The 16,417-nt window shown below is 37.1% G+C and overlaps 2 protein-coding genes across 4 annotated transcripts; one reads left to right on the top strand and one right to left on the bottom strand.

Annotated features, from left to right (window-relative positions):
• Nucleotides 1-7,800: 7,800 nt before the first annotated feature.
• On the bottom strand, nucleotides 7,801-10,699 carry LOC119982106 (soluble inorganic pyrophosphatase 1-like). Its single transcript, XM_038825309.1, has 9 exons — nucleotides 10,584-10,699; nucleotides 9,813-9,941; nucleotides 9,683-9,711; nucleotides 9,307-9,372; nucleotides 8,847-8,954; nucleotides 8,587-8,652; nucleotides 8,367-8,487; nucleotides 8,149-8,230; nucleotides 7,801-8,057 (listed from the first exon to the last, which is right to left on the bottom strand). Exons 2-9 carry the CDS (start codon nucleotides 9,937-9,939, stop codon nucleotides 8,015-8,017), a joined length of 642 nt encoding a protein of 213 aa, XP_038681237.1. The 5' UTR covers nucleotides 9,940-9,941; nucleotides 10,584-10,699; the 3' UTR covers nucleotides 7,801-8,014.
• Nucleotides 10,700-12,128: 1,429 nt separating this feature from the next.
• Nucleotides 12,129-15,928, top strand: LOC119982736 (pentatricopeptide repeat-containing protein At2g06000-like). Of its 3 annotated transcripts, none has more exons than XM_038826261.1 (3): nucleotides 12,129-14,504; nucleotides 14,995-15,424; nucleotides 15,544-15,928. In XM_038826261.1, exon 1 carries the CDS (start codon nucleotides 12,773-12,775, stop codon nucleotides 14,411-14,413), a length of 1,641 nt encoding a protein of 546 aa, XP_038682189.1. In that variant the 5' UTR covers nucleotides 12,129-12,772; the 3' UTR covers nucleotides 14,414-14,504; nucleotides 14,995-15,424; nucleotides 15,544-15,928. The 3 variants fall into 3 exon arrangements, with proteins under 3 accessions (XP_038682189.1, XP_038682188.1, XP_038682187.1); XM_038826260.1 differs by having other exon boundaries at nucleotides 15,526-15,928; XM_038826259.1 differs by having other exon boundaries at nucleotides 14,995-15,928.
• Nucleotides 15,929-16,417: the final 489 nt, after the last annotated feature.

Here is a 16,417-nt window from a genome sequence, read left to right as displayed (position 1 = left end):
CACCAAACACTCTGTTGTATAAGAAATATACTATGCATGTTCACTTGTACATCAGATAACAATATCATACTATCCGCTCCCAGGGCATATAGCTTAGCGGCAAACCAGGTGAGGGCATAAAGCCAAAAAAGTAGGATGTCCCAAGTTCGACGCCCGCAAAAAGCGTCGCTCGTAGAATTTGTGTGATTTATCTTAACACTCCATTTTATCCCTTGCAGCTAGGTCGCATATCCTATGACTTACATTCTACTGACATTATGAGGGCACGGGCCGGTAGACGGGTCCTTCGGTCCCGCCCCAACCGAACAATATCATATTATCCTATAGATAGTTTCAAACGAAACCGGAATGTTTAGTTATCTCAAAGAAAAAAGAAAAAGCAATGGAATAGTTGGTAGCGATGTTTAGTTAGGTTATGAGTTTTGGCTGTAGTGTCATTGATTGTGTGTAGTGGTCCTGGAACTGGGAGTGAAAAGAAGAAGAAAAGTTTGTGAGGATGAATATACATTGCAGTAGCACTAAAGATCGACTTGGCGCCTCCTACACTAAACCCTTCACGGATCCCTATGTATTCACACATCAAGCCAAACAATATTATTGGTGTTCTGTTCTTCAGTAATGTGTGTGTATATATATATATATATATATATATATATATATATATTTATCTCTGTGTGTTTGTATATATGTGTTCATAGAGTTGACTGGATCTTGCTTTATAAACAAATCGTACTGTATATGTGTGTGTGTGTGTATATATATATAATATCTTTTTTTTAAAAAAGGTCAAAATTATAGCTACTTGACTGATTACTTAATTATTTTTATTATTTGATTGACAAATTAATTGAAGGGGGTTTGGTAAGTGAAAGCCCTTGGAATTCAAGGAATATATCTCTTGTAGTTGAACAAGGAACATATATCCTTGCTGTTTTATTCTCAACGAGTCCTTTAACAGTTTATTATCAATAGGGTATTTAATTAATTCTCTCTTAAATTATCTGTACTTGTAACAAGGTGCATGTCTAGGTATAACTTAGTAATTAATAATAACATGCGATGACCAACAACCCTAGTATATAAAAAGAACTGAATAAAATGAATAAAGAAAGCTATAAGTTGGAATAGGCTCCAGCTTATATGCTTAGCTTGAAATAAGCTCCGCCCAAACTAGGTCCACATTATGTTAAAAAAATCTCCTGTGCAGCCATGCACAAGATTCTAGTAATGAATTGATGAAGCGGAAGTAACAAACTGAATCGTGCTATGACGGATTCAGGAAAGACGTGGAGATCTCCACAAATTGAGAACGAACCTCGTTTTCTTTTATATTAATAATAGTCAAGTCTACCTTCGACTACAACTTAAATGAGTATTTATACTAGAAGAGAAACCCTAAAATCATTAGAAAAGGGAAACCAAACTAAATAAGGAAATAACATAAATTATGTGTAATAATATTAAAGTGGCCCGTAGACCCCTTAAACGTGAGAATTTGGGCCTGAACCCTGCCATTATAGAAGAGGGAGTCCCAATAAGTAGTGTAGGGCACAAGATTCCCTTTTCGAAAATATATTATGGGGTCCGTAACTTCCTCTAGATTGAAAATTATGGGCCTTCAAAGCTCTACCATTAAACATTGACCCTACACCACGAACATGATGTTGAAAAGATGGCTGCGTTTCTTTTAGGAAATATCAATTGACTTATTTGTCCAAACTTGACCATCATTGTAAATCCAACCCATCACAAGAATTTCGAGACCTTCTAAGAGTTCATGGTTTTAAAACGTGTCTTACCAATAAAAAACCTTAGGACTTTCTCAGTTTCCAGAATTCTTACAAGTTGGGCCTTACTAACTTTTCAAATATTTTGGATATATATCGGTACGTACTACAATCGGGTATATACATTTGATATATTTTGAGCTTAGCTAAAAGCTGGTTTTTACGTGCATCAATTGAATTATGGAGTAAGTGGTCCACTTCCATCTTCACACTTTATTGGCTGGAAGCTGTACCTCTCTCTTTCTGGCCACCAAATACTTTACAATGGAGAGTGATATCCCTGCATTATGGACAAAATGGCACTCATAGCCCCAGAGAACAAACATTGAAAAATACAACTGTTATCTATAATATACACCCCCCACATCATATAGGGCTTATCTCACGTCAATCATCGTCAACACGTGCATAAAAACTAACTATTTCAAATATTATAAAACAAAACTCAAATTTGTCCCATTTTCGGACCCTTATCCGCATGAATTTCAGCTGAATACGGTCTTATTTTTCGTCAACATGGTACAAGCTGTTGGTCGAAGATTACGGCCACTTAACTGTTGTGTTGGATGGTTAATTTCTCGGTTACATAAGATGATGATGGTAAGTTCAAAAGATAAAGTAGACTAACCAGGATCAGAAGAGAACATTACAGGGAGCAAAAGCAAACTAGCTAGTTTATATATATACAATTTCTTTGTCTATATAGGCTGCATGTGTGATCTTTTACTTTTTCTCTAGCTTAGCTTCCGAAGCTCACTAGTCACTTGTGCATATAAACAGCACACATGCAGCAGCAAAAAGAGCTTTCTTTTTCTAATAAGTGCATACTTTTGTTGTAGTTAGGGGATAACATTATATGGAGAGGTTTGGATTATGACAGCTTTTGATGGAATTTTTTTTTAAAAAAAATCATATATAAAATGATGAAAGGTGTCGATATTTTATTGACCAATGCCACGTCAAATATCATTACACATCAGCTATTAATGGCAACATCAGCAGCGACAACGAAAAAGAAAACGAAGGGTTAGTTTGGATCACTCCTTCGGTCCAAAACAAAGTAGAGGTATTTTTGAGAGTATAAAGCGTATTTCTTTATCCCTTATAATTATGCACAAAGAAGGTTGTGAGTAACAGCTTTTACCAAGAATTTCCGAGGAACTGTCATGACTTTATATCATAGCTAGCTAGGCCTAAACCCAGAATAATGATGCATTGCAGGAGATGCTGCCCTCTCTCCCTCTCTCCCTCTCTCCCTCTCTCTCTCTCTCTGTACATATATATATATATATATATGCTGATCCCCCTTAAGCTAAAGTTAAGACCTATCGGTGTAAATCTATATGTGTATCTTTGGAGGACACTCTTTCATCATTTATTCAGATGAAAAGTCGTCATCTTTCTCTCAAATAAATGATTTACTTTTTTGTTTCTGTGGCTAAGTGCGATGCATTTGCAATGTTTAATTAATTAGAGGTGCAAGTGCAGCTGTTCTTCTGTGTATATTCTAGCTAGGCTCAATGCGAGTTTGTGAGGACCACTAGCTGGCTAGATAGAGTACCTGCACAAACACATGCAGTACTAGCTAGCGCCGTTAATTAATCTCACGTTTTATGTTTTTTGTTGTGACTAGATGAGTTGTCTGATTGTAACTTGGACCTAACATGTCCAACGCAAATCCAAATCTCATTGATGAATGTGTCGAGAGACTTGTAATCCCACATCGCTACGAAAGAGTACCAAGCAATGTAGTCTATTTATAAGAAAAAAGGTCAAGTATCTCTCATATGATAAGATATGTTTGAAGCTTAAGTATGATAGGTAACGATCTAAAAAAAATAAAGTCATGTGGATCCGATATATTTCATTATGAATCGATAAACTCTAAACGGATAATATTTTATTGATGTGAGTGCATTGGAATGTCTCATAAAATGTGAGGATAAGATTGTCTACAAATGTCTTTCTTGTACCCTATGTGGCTATGTGAGGACACTTCTAAATGAGCATTTCTTGGGTGTGACATGATTTTTCTTTTTTGTAATTTTGTCTTAGTTTATAGGATGTAAGGTTAAAATTGTGTACAAATGAACGTTTCGTACATACATTGTCTCCATATATATGGCTATATGACACAGGCTCTGTAGTAGAGGATCCAATTTAGGTCATGAAGTACGATTCTCAACTGTTGGAAATATACTAGAACTAAGTGTTTAGCATTGATGTTGCTAATGTTAAATATCACACATCAGTTTGATAAATTCAAATCTTGTGGTATATATGGATGCCCATGTCCCTACCACACTAATAGTGTGTCTAGATTGAATGATTTGGGAGAGGGGAGGGGAGGGGAGATAATGAATAGGAGAATACTTTTCCTCTCTCGTGTTTTGATAGATAAAAAATTAAATGAAAGAAAATTGGTTTAATTTATCCTTATTTTTTATGTTAAAGTATTATGTACAATGGTAAAATAGGATCTTAACTTATAAATAATTTAATTAGCCCTCCATTCCCTCCAAATAACCTCATTTCGGGGAGGAATTATTTTGATAAAAGTTGAATGAAATCTTCCTCTCAATTCTCTTAAAATCTCTTCTCGTAATTTTCTTTGAACTATCCAAACAAGTGAATTAGAAGGAAACTCAATCTCTCAATTCAAACGCATCCTAAGAGTCATGCATGCCCGATGTATCCACGAGAACTGATAAATCCAAAGTGGATAACATCTTTGATGTGAATAGGGCTGAGATTTTCAATAGTTAATTTAAGCCTTGAAGTATCAGAATCATACTTCAGGGCAACTTGATTGTTTGTTTTTGTCTTGTTTCACGTGTTTATTATGCTAGGCGGATCCAGAGGAAAAATATAAAATTTGATGATGAAATTGAAATTCATACATTTAGTGTGGTCAAAACGATAAACTTTTCTGTAAAAACTCCGCTAGAAAGAGTTTGAGATTCAATCGTTTGGTCTTTTGAAGTTCTCTGATTGAAGAATGTCAGAATTTGTGAATACACGTGAATCAACAGATCTAGCATTTTATGTTATTCTAGTGTGTTTCGATTTTGAGATTCCAATATCAGAATAGTGAATCCGCCAATGGCTCCTTATTTTAAGGACCTAGCAAATTAGGTAGATATAATTTATCTCAACCCATCTTGCACGATCCAATCCAATAATCTTGAGTGTGACCGAATGGCAACAACTCTCATTCATATCATATATGTGCCCCCCAAGAGTGTAGAACTTAATAGCTATACATGTACATATAAGCTAGTTGCTAATACACAAAATCCATATATATCTATGCACCTTTTCTTGTGTTGTGAGTACCAATCAAACCCAATAATATAGTGAATTGGGTAATTTTTGTGGGCCCACATGTCTGGGATCAGGGGCACATATAAAACCAGAAAACTTGAATACAAGATGGAGTTTTTTGCCAAAATAACACTTTTCCTCATAATATGTCCCAATATAACACCTGAGTGAAAGTTTTTCCCAAAATAGCACTACACGCCACTGTCAATGGCGTGTTCTTTGTAAGTTTTAAACGATCACGCCATCTTTGGTGGTGTGAACAGTGAGAAAAGATCAATCACGTCAACAAAGTTGGCGTGACCTTTGTATATATATGTGTGGGTATATCTTAATGCATATATGTATATGTGTGTGTATATCTTAATGCATATATATATATATATATACATATATATACATGTAATATATATATGTACATGAATTCTCCTACGTGGACTAAAAGTGTGGATCAATTTTGTGGATTTGTTTTTCAACCATAGATATAATAAGTCCCATAATAAATATGTAGCCCCCACTTATGTTGTGCTTTATCACAACCATTGGATTTTGGTCTATAAAGTTGGTTCACATAGGAGAATTCATATACATGTATATATACACATATATAGAGGAATTATCCTATGTAAACCAACTTTGTAAACTTCAAATCCAATGATTGTAATAAAACAAAACAAAAGTGGGGATCATAAATTTTTCCATCACCACTTGAACAGTGTGACCACAAAGTTTAGGCACCGGCACCGGCACCGGCTATAGCTGCTGCGGCAGGGGTGTGTGTGTCTATATATATATATATACACACACACAATGCAGAGCCACTAAGCCAGCATGGCAGCATCCCCATGCCATGCCTAGTAGGCTAGTACTACTCTTTTGTTCATGGACCCCACACTAAATATAGTTGTTGTGTATAGGCTCTACTGTGCCCTCTCAGAAACCGTTAAAAGCTTTCGGGGTGGGTTGTTAAGTCGCTTTCCCGGTTTTTAGCCGGCCCCCATTTCGGTAATAATTTCTTGTTGTACCCTTTTCATTCAAGGCTCTCTCTCCTTGGTATCTGATAATACCAAAAATATCCCTCCAACGAGACACTAACAAGTGCCACCACATAGACCGAGGAAGAGGAGATCGGATTGGGGAGTATTTCGGCCAACCCATATGTTACATCGACCTGTCCTTCTCGGTATGGAATAACATGCATAATTTTGGGAATCCTAGGTGACCAAAAGATCTCGGAATACCAAGGAGCACTCATCATCGAACATGAAGTAAATCTACAAGAAATCTTTAGAGGATTCACCACCAAAAACTAGTCCACAATCAAGGGTAATTCGATAATTCAAAATTCATATAAAAGGGACTTCCCCTTAGATTATTGATGGATAACTCAACATTTTATTTTTCATTCCAAAGATTCTGTGTCGCCACTCACCAGAGTTGAAAAGTATATGGGGAGCTTTAGTCACACCGCAATTTTTACTGAATACACCCCTTGTTAATAATAACCCATGAAAACTCTAAATTTTTAAAAATACATAAAAACTGCATAAATCTAAGACATTTTACAAACGCACCCCATCATCAGATCTGCCATTGTCGATCATATTGTCGTCTATTGGGTCATTCTCAAGTTGAAGCTTGTCCAAAACATGAAATTCCAGCTCATAGTTATACTGGAGTCGGTATTCGAGACCAAAATCGTCCAAAATGCCTTGTTTGGGATCAAACTAGGGTCGTCAGTTTTCGACAACGTCTTGACTGGAAAATGGGTGGAATGGGAGCGCCTTGACACGAGGAGTCCAAAGGTGGTGTTGGTTTTCTCCAACAGTAGCCAGATTGTCCAGACCAAACGACTTTTCTCGCGGTGGCCATAGACTTTCGAACGCGATTTCAGCTGTGGACGAAACTCATCGGGGTTGATCGGGTTTAGTTCGTGGTGGCTTGGGCTTCAATCTAGTGGTAGTGGTAGTGGTTACCGGATTGGTGCTCGGACGACTACGACACAATGGTTGACCGTGAGTGCTCTGAGGAAAAAGAAAGAGATAGTGAGGGGGTGGGGTATAAAAAGCAGGTTTTAAAAAAAAGACAAAGTCAACAAAGTCGAGGTACACTTAGTAAAAACCGGGGTATGACTAAAGCTTCCCAAAGTGTATCTCTTAGAAGGCATGTCATAGGAAACCTAATGGGACCGGGAGTTGTGGACTTCCATTTGGTGAATCGCGTGGCCTTTGGTTAGAGGCCTGACGAAAAATTGGGCTTTCGGCAAAGAGAGTTCGAATGCAAATTGGGCTCTTCTTAATTGGACAATTGGGCCATTGAGGATTGAAATTCTCCGTGGCCCATATAAAGAGAAAAAAGTGCCTTAACTGTACTATACATAACAAAAAAACTCAACTCTTTTTTTAACCAAAAACACCACTATAAAGATTTACCGTTTGGACATTCAATATGAGTTTAAACTCGACCAGGTAAGGTCTGTGAAAATATAAATTTTCTACCTAACGACAGGATAAGTTGATTCAAAACCAACATGTGACCACAAAGATATTATTCCCAATAGGAATCAATCGAACCGAGGACGATTAGCCTATTAAGTGAGCATGCCATAATTCTCCTTTTTCTTTATTTTTTTAGACAAAAGTATCAACTCCTCTTTTAAAGATTAATACATCCATAGCTACATTCACATTGGTTGGACTATTATGAAATTTCTGGCTTAGAGTGTATGTGCTAGTAAATAATCATTCAGTGACACATTTCACAAGATCTCTCCAAGAATCAAAAATCAACAATCAGCAAACAAAACAAATAAAGCTGTTCATATAGTTGATGAGAAAACTTATTCAAAAGCAAAACATTTTTTCTTCAGATAAAATGAAGTCAATATGATCTATAGCCTTCTCTCTTTATCTCCTCAGAGTGTGCATGATGTACTCAGCATAAAGGTCCCTGAACCCAGAAATGTAAAAACCCCAGTAAGTTAAAGAAGTGACTTGTACAACTTCCAATAGGTTTTTTTTTCTCCTTTTATTAGACTTACATGGAGTACTGAACGGCTTCTACTGCAGTTGTGGGAGGCAAGAAATCATTAACTGCAACCTCCTTGTTCTCATTTTTCTTGTCTGCGATATATTAAGAAACCTACTATTAGCTTACTTTGTTAAAAGATAACCATAAGAATCTGTATATATATATATATATATATATATATATATATATATATAGTTTACCAGAGTAAGGTTTTAAATCAAAACGTACAGTCTTCAAAGAAACGACGAATCTCAGAAAGCCGATGAGGGGCAAGTTCCTTAATGTCAGTGAAGTGTTTATACTCTGGATCATCAGCACAGACGGCAATGATCTTATCATCTTTCTCTCCCTGGAATAGAACAAGAATCATAGTTACCATATATACCAGTGACAGTGATCATAGAGAAAGTTGCCAAAGTTTTAGTGCTTTGGAGTTCCAACGAAGTACCTGGTCAATCATGGGCATTAGTCCAATGGCCCTTGCTCGTAGAAAACAACCAGGCATGACTGGTTCCTATTCACACCATTAGACTAGTGAATACTGCAGATCACTGATGTTGTAGAAAGTATCGTATAAAAAAATAAAGCCTCAAAGGTTATCATGATGGGAGGAACTTCATTTTCTCAGCATTAATTTTTCTTCGGAACATATAAGTTTAAATGTTCAATTTCCCCTTATTAAATCAAACACCAAATTCAAAAAGCTACCTGCATGAGAACCAAAACATCCAATGGATCGTTGTCTTCACATAAAGTGCGGGGGATGAAGCCATAGTTATGAGGATAAACCACTGATGAATAAAGAATCCGATCAACCTAGCAGTCAGTTAACAGCAACAAAGTATGAGGGAGGTTCCAAACCATATCGAAAAATAACAACTAAATATTTCAGTTGATGGGAAAATTATGCGAGGAAATTCTGTAATACAAAAATTTTGTAGTCCTTAATCCACACAACCAATCCGGTCAGGCAGTTACCCATCCGCATTCGAGGGTAGTTGAACCGTAAAATACTCCATCTAAGAGGAAAATGCTAAAGGCAACTGGACAGACTTGACAAAGTTTTTGAAGTAGACAGAGAATTTTACTATAGAAACAAGCTTCAAGATAGCGCTTAAAAGAACATTCCAGTGAATTATAACTAAAGATCTAAAGCTTTTATTTATACCTTTATCAGTCCTGTCTTCTTGTCGAGTTCATATTTTACTTTGCTTCCTTTGGTGATCTCCACGACCTGTACGATTTCAAGAAGATAATTCAAGACGATATTTCACACCCCCAAGCAGGGACTTTGAAAGTTGCTTTTTGAAACAAGAAAAGGAAATTACATGTTTACAGTTTACTTAATAGTGATTTTAATCTTTTACAGCTAATCATCGTATATGTTTTTCCAGCTTCCCACACGAGGGAAGGTTCAATTGTATATCATATGCATCTTATCAAATCAAAGTCTGTGATCTGCACAATCCCTTCATTGATAAGTTCCGACTCTTAAGGCTATTTATACAACGAAATCTAATGTTGAACTTGGACAGAACACTTACAACATTGAAGACCATGGGAGCTCCAGGTCCTGAAGAAGAAGAAAAAAATCGGCAGCATATTAAGACTAATTCATCTACTTTAAGAAAAGAATTTAACTATGAATGTGAAACAGGATCATCGCAAAAGTACCAATCTCAAGATCATGCCAAGGATGTGCAGCAACTGATCTCCTTGACAAAGATGAGAGGATTCTTGAATTCAGACGAGGAGCAGAGCGATTCTGTTGTTCTTCATTCTCTTTTGTTTCATCACTCATGTCTACCAAAGTTCAAGAAGTATGAAATACAATCACATTGGTAGTTTCAGGAACCAAAAGTCGGATTTTGAATCTAAATCAGAATTCATTGCGAGTCATATGTAAATCAATTTCCATCCAAAAAGCCACAGCAATCAAAGATTTGTTGATTCTCTGATAAAATACAACAGCTCTCAGATACTGACATACAAATCTGCTGTTTTATTAAGAGCTACAATTAGACAACACTTGTACCATTATAAAAGCTTTTCCAACAAAACTGCAACTAAATTGGGGACAAAAAGCTAATAATTTCTTGCCAATGTTCAGGAACCAAGCATCAGGAAGAAAATTGAAACCAGCATGTGTTGATTCGTCATCAAAATGAAGCCGATATTACACAGTGAGGGTGTTGACTTAGCAAAATACAAGCAATTTCATTACCATAACTGTTCCTACATATGTATGTGTCTGATAATAAACATCTGTCACTGGTAATATGCACCCAAAATAAAGAACATAAATCGATCTGCAAACTCTTCATACAGGTTTCGAAACCCATAAAGATAGTAGAAAACCCAATATCCCCAAAAACCCAGAAAAGATCACAGCTGATTGGATCACAAAAGTAATCTACGCCATCTAAGAGAGAGTGGGTAATATACCTTTTATTGCCGAAAGAACGCTTCTTGGTAGTTGATGGAAAGAAATGAAATAGAAAGGCAGCGATCCTAACACTGCGGTCAGTCTTTATGTGAGTAATTTATATAGAGAAATGATGCCGTTTTTGTCTTATTTGTCTTAGAAACAAGATGGATATTAAATTCTGGATTGATTAGAAATTCTCTTATGTGGATCAAAAGTGTGGACCAAGTTTGTGGACTTGTTTTTCAACCATAGATGTAGTGGGTCCCATAATAAATGTGTGGCCCCCACTTATGTTGTGATTGATTACAACCATTGGATTTTGGTCCACAAACTTGGTCCACACTTTTTGGTCCACATAGGAGAATTCATGCTAGATTGATACCGGAACAAAAAGTAATAAAAAGACGAAGACTGTGTCTAATAATTATCAAATAATTGATAAAATTGATAAGAAAAGTCTTTTTTATCTGATGCTTCATCAAGATGAAGAAATCAATGCATCCCCCCCAAAAACAAAAACCCTTTTTGATTGGATGGAAATGAATGAAAGAATATTAAGTCACTCCATATTGAATTTTGAACTTTGGTTCTTCCCACAAATTTGTATACTTTACAATGCATATAAGAAAAACCCCAGAGCCATACCAATCAAATTACTTCTTTTTGATTTGAATGAAAATGTTTTTGAAAAAAATAAGGTAAATAAAAAGAAAAAAAGAGATAAGCCAGAAATGCTTGGGTTTGGTCAACACTGTCTGCCTCCTGTTGTGGAGAGAACGTCGCTAGTCAGTAGGCACCTCCACCCATTTCGTTGAATTTTCATTGTTAGTTTAATAAAGACAACCCATTCGGTCTCGTCATCCCACTACGCATATGCATAATGCATGATACTGCTGTTTTTATGAGAATTTTTTTAAAATTATTTACTGAAAAAATAATTAATTTTTCATTCACTATATAACAAAATCAAAGTGAAAAACAAACATATCATGGAATGTAAGGGACAACTCATCAGTGATAGACAATTTGTAACTATTAAGTTACGCACTTCTCTTCTATGGTTATTACGACTTTCTTGTATCACCTCAAACACTTCAAGAATATAGGTTCATACATAGTAAACAAACTGATTGTAGAGCGATAGTGAGATCCTAACGTGTATTACCACTCCTTACAAAGGTATACTCCTGAGTCCTCCTGGCTCATACCTCTCCCACTTATACTGTAGGTCAAATTGTGAAATTACTAGAATACCCCTGGATAATTTTGCAGAAGTTGAGAAATTTTATTCAATCATGATTTGTAGAGTCTTTTTTCCTTCTAGAATGGTAGATTTCAATTGTTTAAGGCGCAAATAGAAACAATAATGATACCAAATTAAGGAAAATGGCCGTTGGCCTAAAATTCCATCAATGAAACCTTTCCTAATCTGAAAGCCCAAACCAACAAAACAAAGTCCAGTCCAGGTCTTCTCAAGCCTGCTAATTTCGAGCCCAGCCCATGTCTTCCTCGATTGTCTCATTCTCGCTCACATCTTTATGAATTGAAATCTGAACCCTCGCTCCGCTTCTCAACTCGAAGTAGCCTTTCTTGCACTTCCGCAATTCTTCGTCCACCTGCTCCTCTTCCTCTTCCTCTAGCAATCTGCGGAGCCGTTTATTGTGCTCCTTTTTAACACGCGACGGTGAGTTTTTCTGCTAGCCATCGCATCTCTGTATTGCGTTCTAATTTCAGAACGGAACTAGTGAGTTGATCACTCGTCTTGAGGGTAGTTGCAGTACTAATAGGGCCTTCTAGTTAGTTGTGTGCGGTATTGCGAGCTACAGATCGTTTTTCTGTGCTGGTCGGACACTTTGTATGTTGAGGATGATTTGGGTGTGGGTGCACTTTTGTTTCTGAATAGTTAATGTGGCTTTCTGTTCATGAGATTGCTGCTTGGTTTCGATTGCATTGGCTGGTCTTGTTTCTGAGTGGCATGAGCTACTGTGGCTACTACAGATTTTTGGTATGGTAGGGTCGAGTTGTTTGTGTTTTAGACATTTTGACAGAAATTTGTTTTCTGATTTAACAAAGGGATTGGTAGGGTTCTGTTTATAGTTTTGAGAAAGCATGTTTGATAAATTGAATCTCTTTGTGTATTGGGTTATGGTTTTTGAGGGACTCTCTTGAATGCACAACTTTGGCCAGTGATGGCTAGAGGTTGCAGATGACATTTATATTCTCAAAGAGCCTTCTTTCAAGGTTTCAAGCCTCAACAATTTCCATTACCCATTTTCATTCTCAAGCCTTTGGAGGATCTCGCACTTTTGGTGATAGAGAATTAGTATGTAATACGGATTCTTGGTTCGTTAAAGTTGTGTGCACTCTCATTGTTCATTTGCATTCTCAGGATAGTTGTTTGGATTACTTGAGTAAGAACTTGTCTCCTTCGATTGCATTTGATGTTGTAAAGCGGTTAAACAATCCCATAGTGGGATTAGAATTCTTGGAATTAACCAGTGACAAATTGAATCTCAATCATTCTTCTGAGACTTACAATTTGTTGGTGAAGTCCTTCTGTCATATGGGTCTCCATGATTCAGCGAAAGTTGTTTTTGATCACATGAGGAGTGATGGGCATATGCCCAACAGTCATGTTTTAGGATTTTTGGTAACCTCATGTGTGCAAGCTGGCAAATTTGATACTGCTAAGGTTTTTCTAGCTGAGGTTCAGCATAATGATGTCGGTATTGGCTCATTTAAGTTTAATGAGTTGCTGATTATGTTGGTTAAAAGGAATCAAGTTGATGAGGCAGTTTGTTTTTTTAAAGAATATTTGAGATTGCAATTTCCTCCAGATACTTATAGTTTCAATATATTAATTGGTGGCCTCTGCAAAGTAGGAAAAGTTGATAAAGCTTTTGAATTTTACAATGATATGGAGATTTTTGGTTGTACTCCTGACATTGTTACGTATAACTCACTTATTGATGGACTGTGTAAAAAGCATGAGGTAGATAGAGGGCATGACTTACTGAAGGAGGTTCAATTGAGAAATGGTATTTCACCAGATGTCAAGACTTATACGTCAGTCATATCAGGTTACTGCAAGTCGCAGAAGATGAAAGAAGCCTCTCTTCTTCTCGATGAGATGATAAGAAGTGAAGTCATGCCCAATGAAAGAACTTTTAATGCGATTGTTGATGGGTTTGGCAAGGTTGGGGACATGCTTTCCGCAGAATCTGCATACGAGAATATGCTGTTTTTTGGGTCAATTCCCGATGTTTATACCTTCACTTCCTTGATTGATGGTTATTGTCGAAATGGACAGGTCAACCAGGGTTTGAAGCTGTGGGATATGATGAAAGCAAAAGAAATTTCTCCAAGTCTTCATACCTATGATATACTTATTAAAGCACTGTGCAAGGAGAATAGACTATGTGAGGCTCGTGATTTTTTGAGGCAGTTAAAGTTTAAAGATATTATTCCGAAACCTTTCGTTTACAACCCCGTAATTGATGGGTTTTGCAAGGCTGGCAATGTAGATGAGGCAAATGTGATTGTTGCGGAGATGGAGGAGAAGAGATGCAACCCAGATAAGCTCACGTTTACCATACTCATTATTGGGCATTGTATGAAAGGTAGAATGTTTGATGCTATTAGCATTTTTAAGAAGATGTCGGCAGTTGGTTGTGCCCCAGATAATATTACCGTGAGTTCTCTGGTGTCTAGCCTTTTGAAGGCTGGGATGCCCGATGAAGCCTCTCGCATTGTACAAGTGGCATCAGAGGACTGGAATTTGTGTTCCTCCTCTTTCAAAAGAACTATTCCCTCAAGGACAAATGCTAATATCCCAGTGGCAGCTTAAAGGAAGGAAACACATCCAGATTTGATTTGATTTGACTTTGTCAGTCCTTTCGTTGAACAGAGTCCGTCCCCGTCGTAGGCCCTCATAGGCGGTAAGTTCTTTGTCTAATTCTATTTATCCTGATCGATGACACCATTCTTTGCATATGAACATACTTTACAATTCATGCTGATCTCTTCGAATTTGATCTTGTTTGTGGTTTCATAATTTAGTTTTGTCGTAAATATGCTTGGGGTGCCAATTGGTGTTTGGTTTCTCTCTGGCATTTCACAATATTGACTTATTATTTTTTTCGATTATGCTATTAGTTTCTCAATGAACAAGGAACAAGTCCCTTGCAACATCAAATCCTTACATTGTGTGAATCAACTGATTGTTCTCAATGTTGCTGTTGTTCGTTGTATATCAGTACATGATTGTTTGTTTGGTAGCTTTGATGACACTGCATTCACTTGCCCAATCCTTCTTGAGAAAAATCATAATGTCCTCTTGAGAAGTAAATGTATCTCATGCAATGGCCAGCAGTTCCCCTGCCTTTTCTACATCATAATAATCTTTCCTCTTGGAATCTATGTTTGCAGATTTTTGAACTGTTGCAGCAGGAGACTCCAGGAGCACTTGCAATGCATCCTGTTCGGGAGTCGCCAGAAGAGTACCAGCAACAGATGGGGACTTGGAACATGAAAGCACTGATTGTGGAAATCTGGCTACTGTCAAAGTTTCATGGATGTTACTCGGGTGGGGGTTTCTCAAACTCCTAGAAGAAGATGGGAGAGAAACCAGCTGCCAGGAATGCTCATAGGAGAAGGAAATGGCTGAAGCTAAGGGGAAGGATGATGATAAGAAAAGGAAAAAAAGAAGACGACGAAGAAGAGCGGCGCCCAGATTGTTATGGATAAATATTGAGTGACACACACTTCACGGAGAAATTGCCCTGTGCTACTTTATTGATGAGGAAAGTTGTACTTGGTGTTTGTCCTGATATTTTCTTCACGATAATCTAAAACCAAGGTGTGTTTATGGAATAATATTGAGTTTTACTTGGCGTTTCTGTTGGTATTGTGTTCACAAAATTCTTGAAACAGCATGTATTTATTTGTTCAAACCTTTAGCCTGTTCGAAATCTTAAGGAATGACTATCAAACAACTGAGATGGAGGAGGGGTCATGCCCACAGTCCAACAAGTTGGGGGTCGAGAAGCAAAGGTTTGGGAATGTCCATGAGCATAGCAGGAGACCAAGCATTGCAGTGTGCAAGCCATTGATGAAGGTTCAAGAGACGAGGGGTCTGAGGAGGAGGTGGATTAGGCCCATGTACAGCTGAGTTTCAAATGCAATCCATGCTAATTAAACTCAAGATCTGAAATTTATGTGTGCCCAAAAAGAAATTTAGGATTATTTACAGAACTTTTTTGTTGTCAAGTGTTATTTTAACATGTTGCATAGCTGAAAAATGCTCGTTCGTAGTAGTCATGGATACAAGAAGAGTTAATACTAGATGAATTAACCTTTTAGTTAGATAATAGTTTTTCGACTTTCTCAATATAATAATTTCTGACATAATTTAGAAAGTGCGATATAATTTCGGTTGATTATGTACCAGATTAATTGGAGAGTCTAGTCCACTAAAAATATAGACTTAGTCGTAAAGTCCATGAACAATAGGTTGTAATATGTTTATATGCATGAACATATTCCATGCCAATTCAACCCACTTAATTGATGTGTGAGCGAATCAGAACATAAAGATCGTGGGCTCATATGTATGGTTAGTGGGGAGGATCGCATGTATGCATGAGCGTGATTTTTAATCGTAAACCAAATTGGGCGTTCATACCTGAGGCAGGTATAATATTCGCCGGTCACCGAGAGGCGGTTGCTTTGCTGTCTATAGAGTGGTCACCTAGAAGTATTTTCGTATGTAGAGCTGATCGCCCGTGGGCTTGGTCGCCCATTGATTTGGGCCTGCCAGGCCTTGTCTCTGCTGGTAATGACTAAACTTTGT

The sequence above is a fragment of the Tripterygium wilfordii genome, chromosome 17, assembly GCF_013401445.1.
Source record: "Tripterygium wilfordii isolate XIE 37 chromosome 17, ASM1340144v1, whole genome shotgun sequence".
Taxonomy (NCBI): Eukaryota; Viridiplantae; Streptophyta; class Magnoliopsida; order Celastrales; family Celastraceae; genus Tripterygium; species Tripterygium wilfordii.
This window is presented reverse-complemented; position numbering and strand designations above follow the sequence as displayed.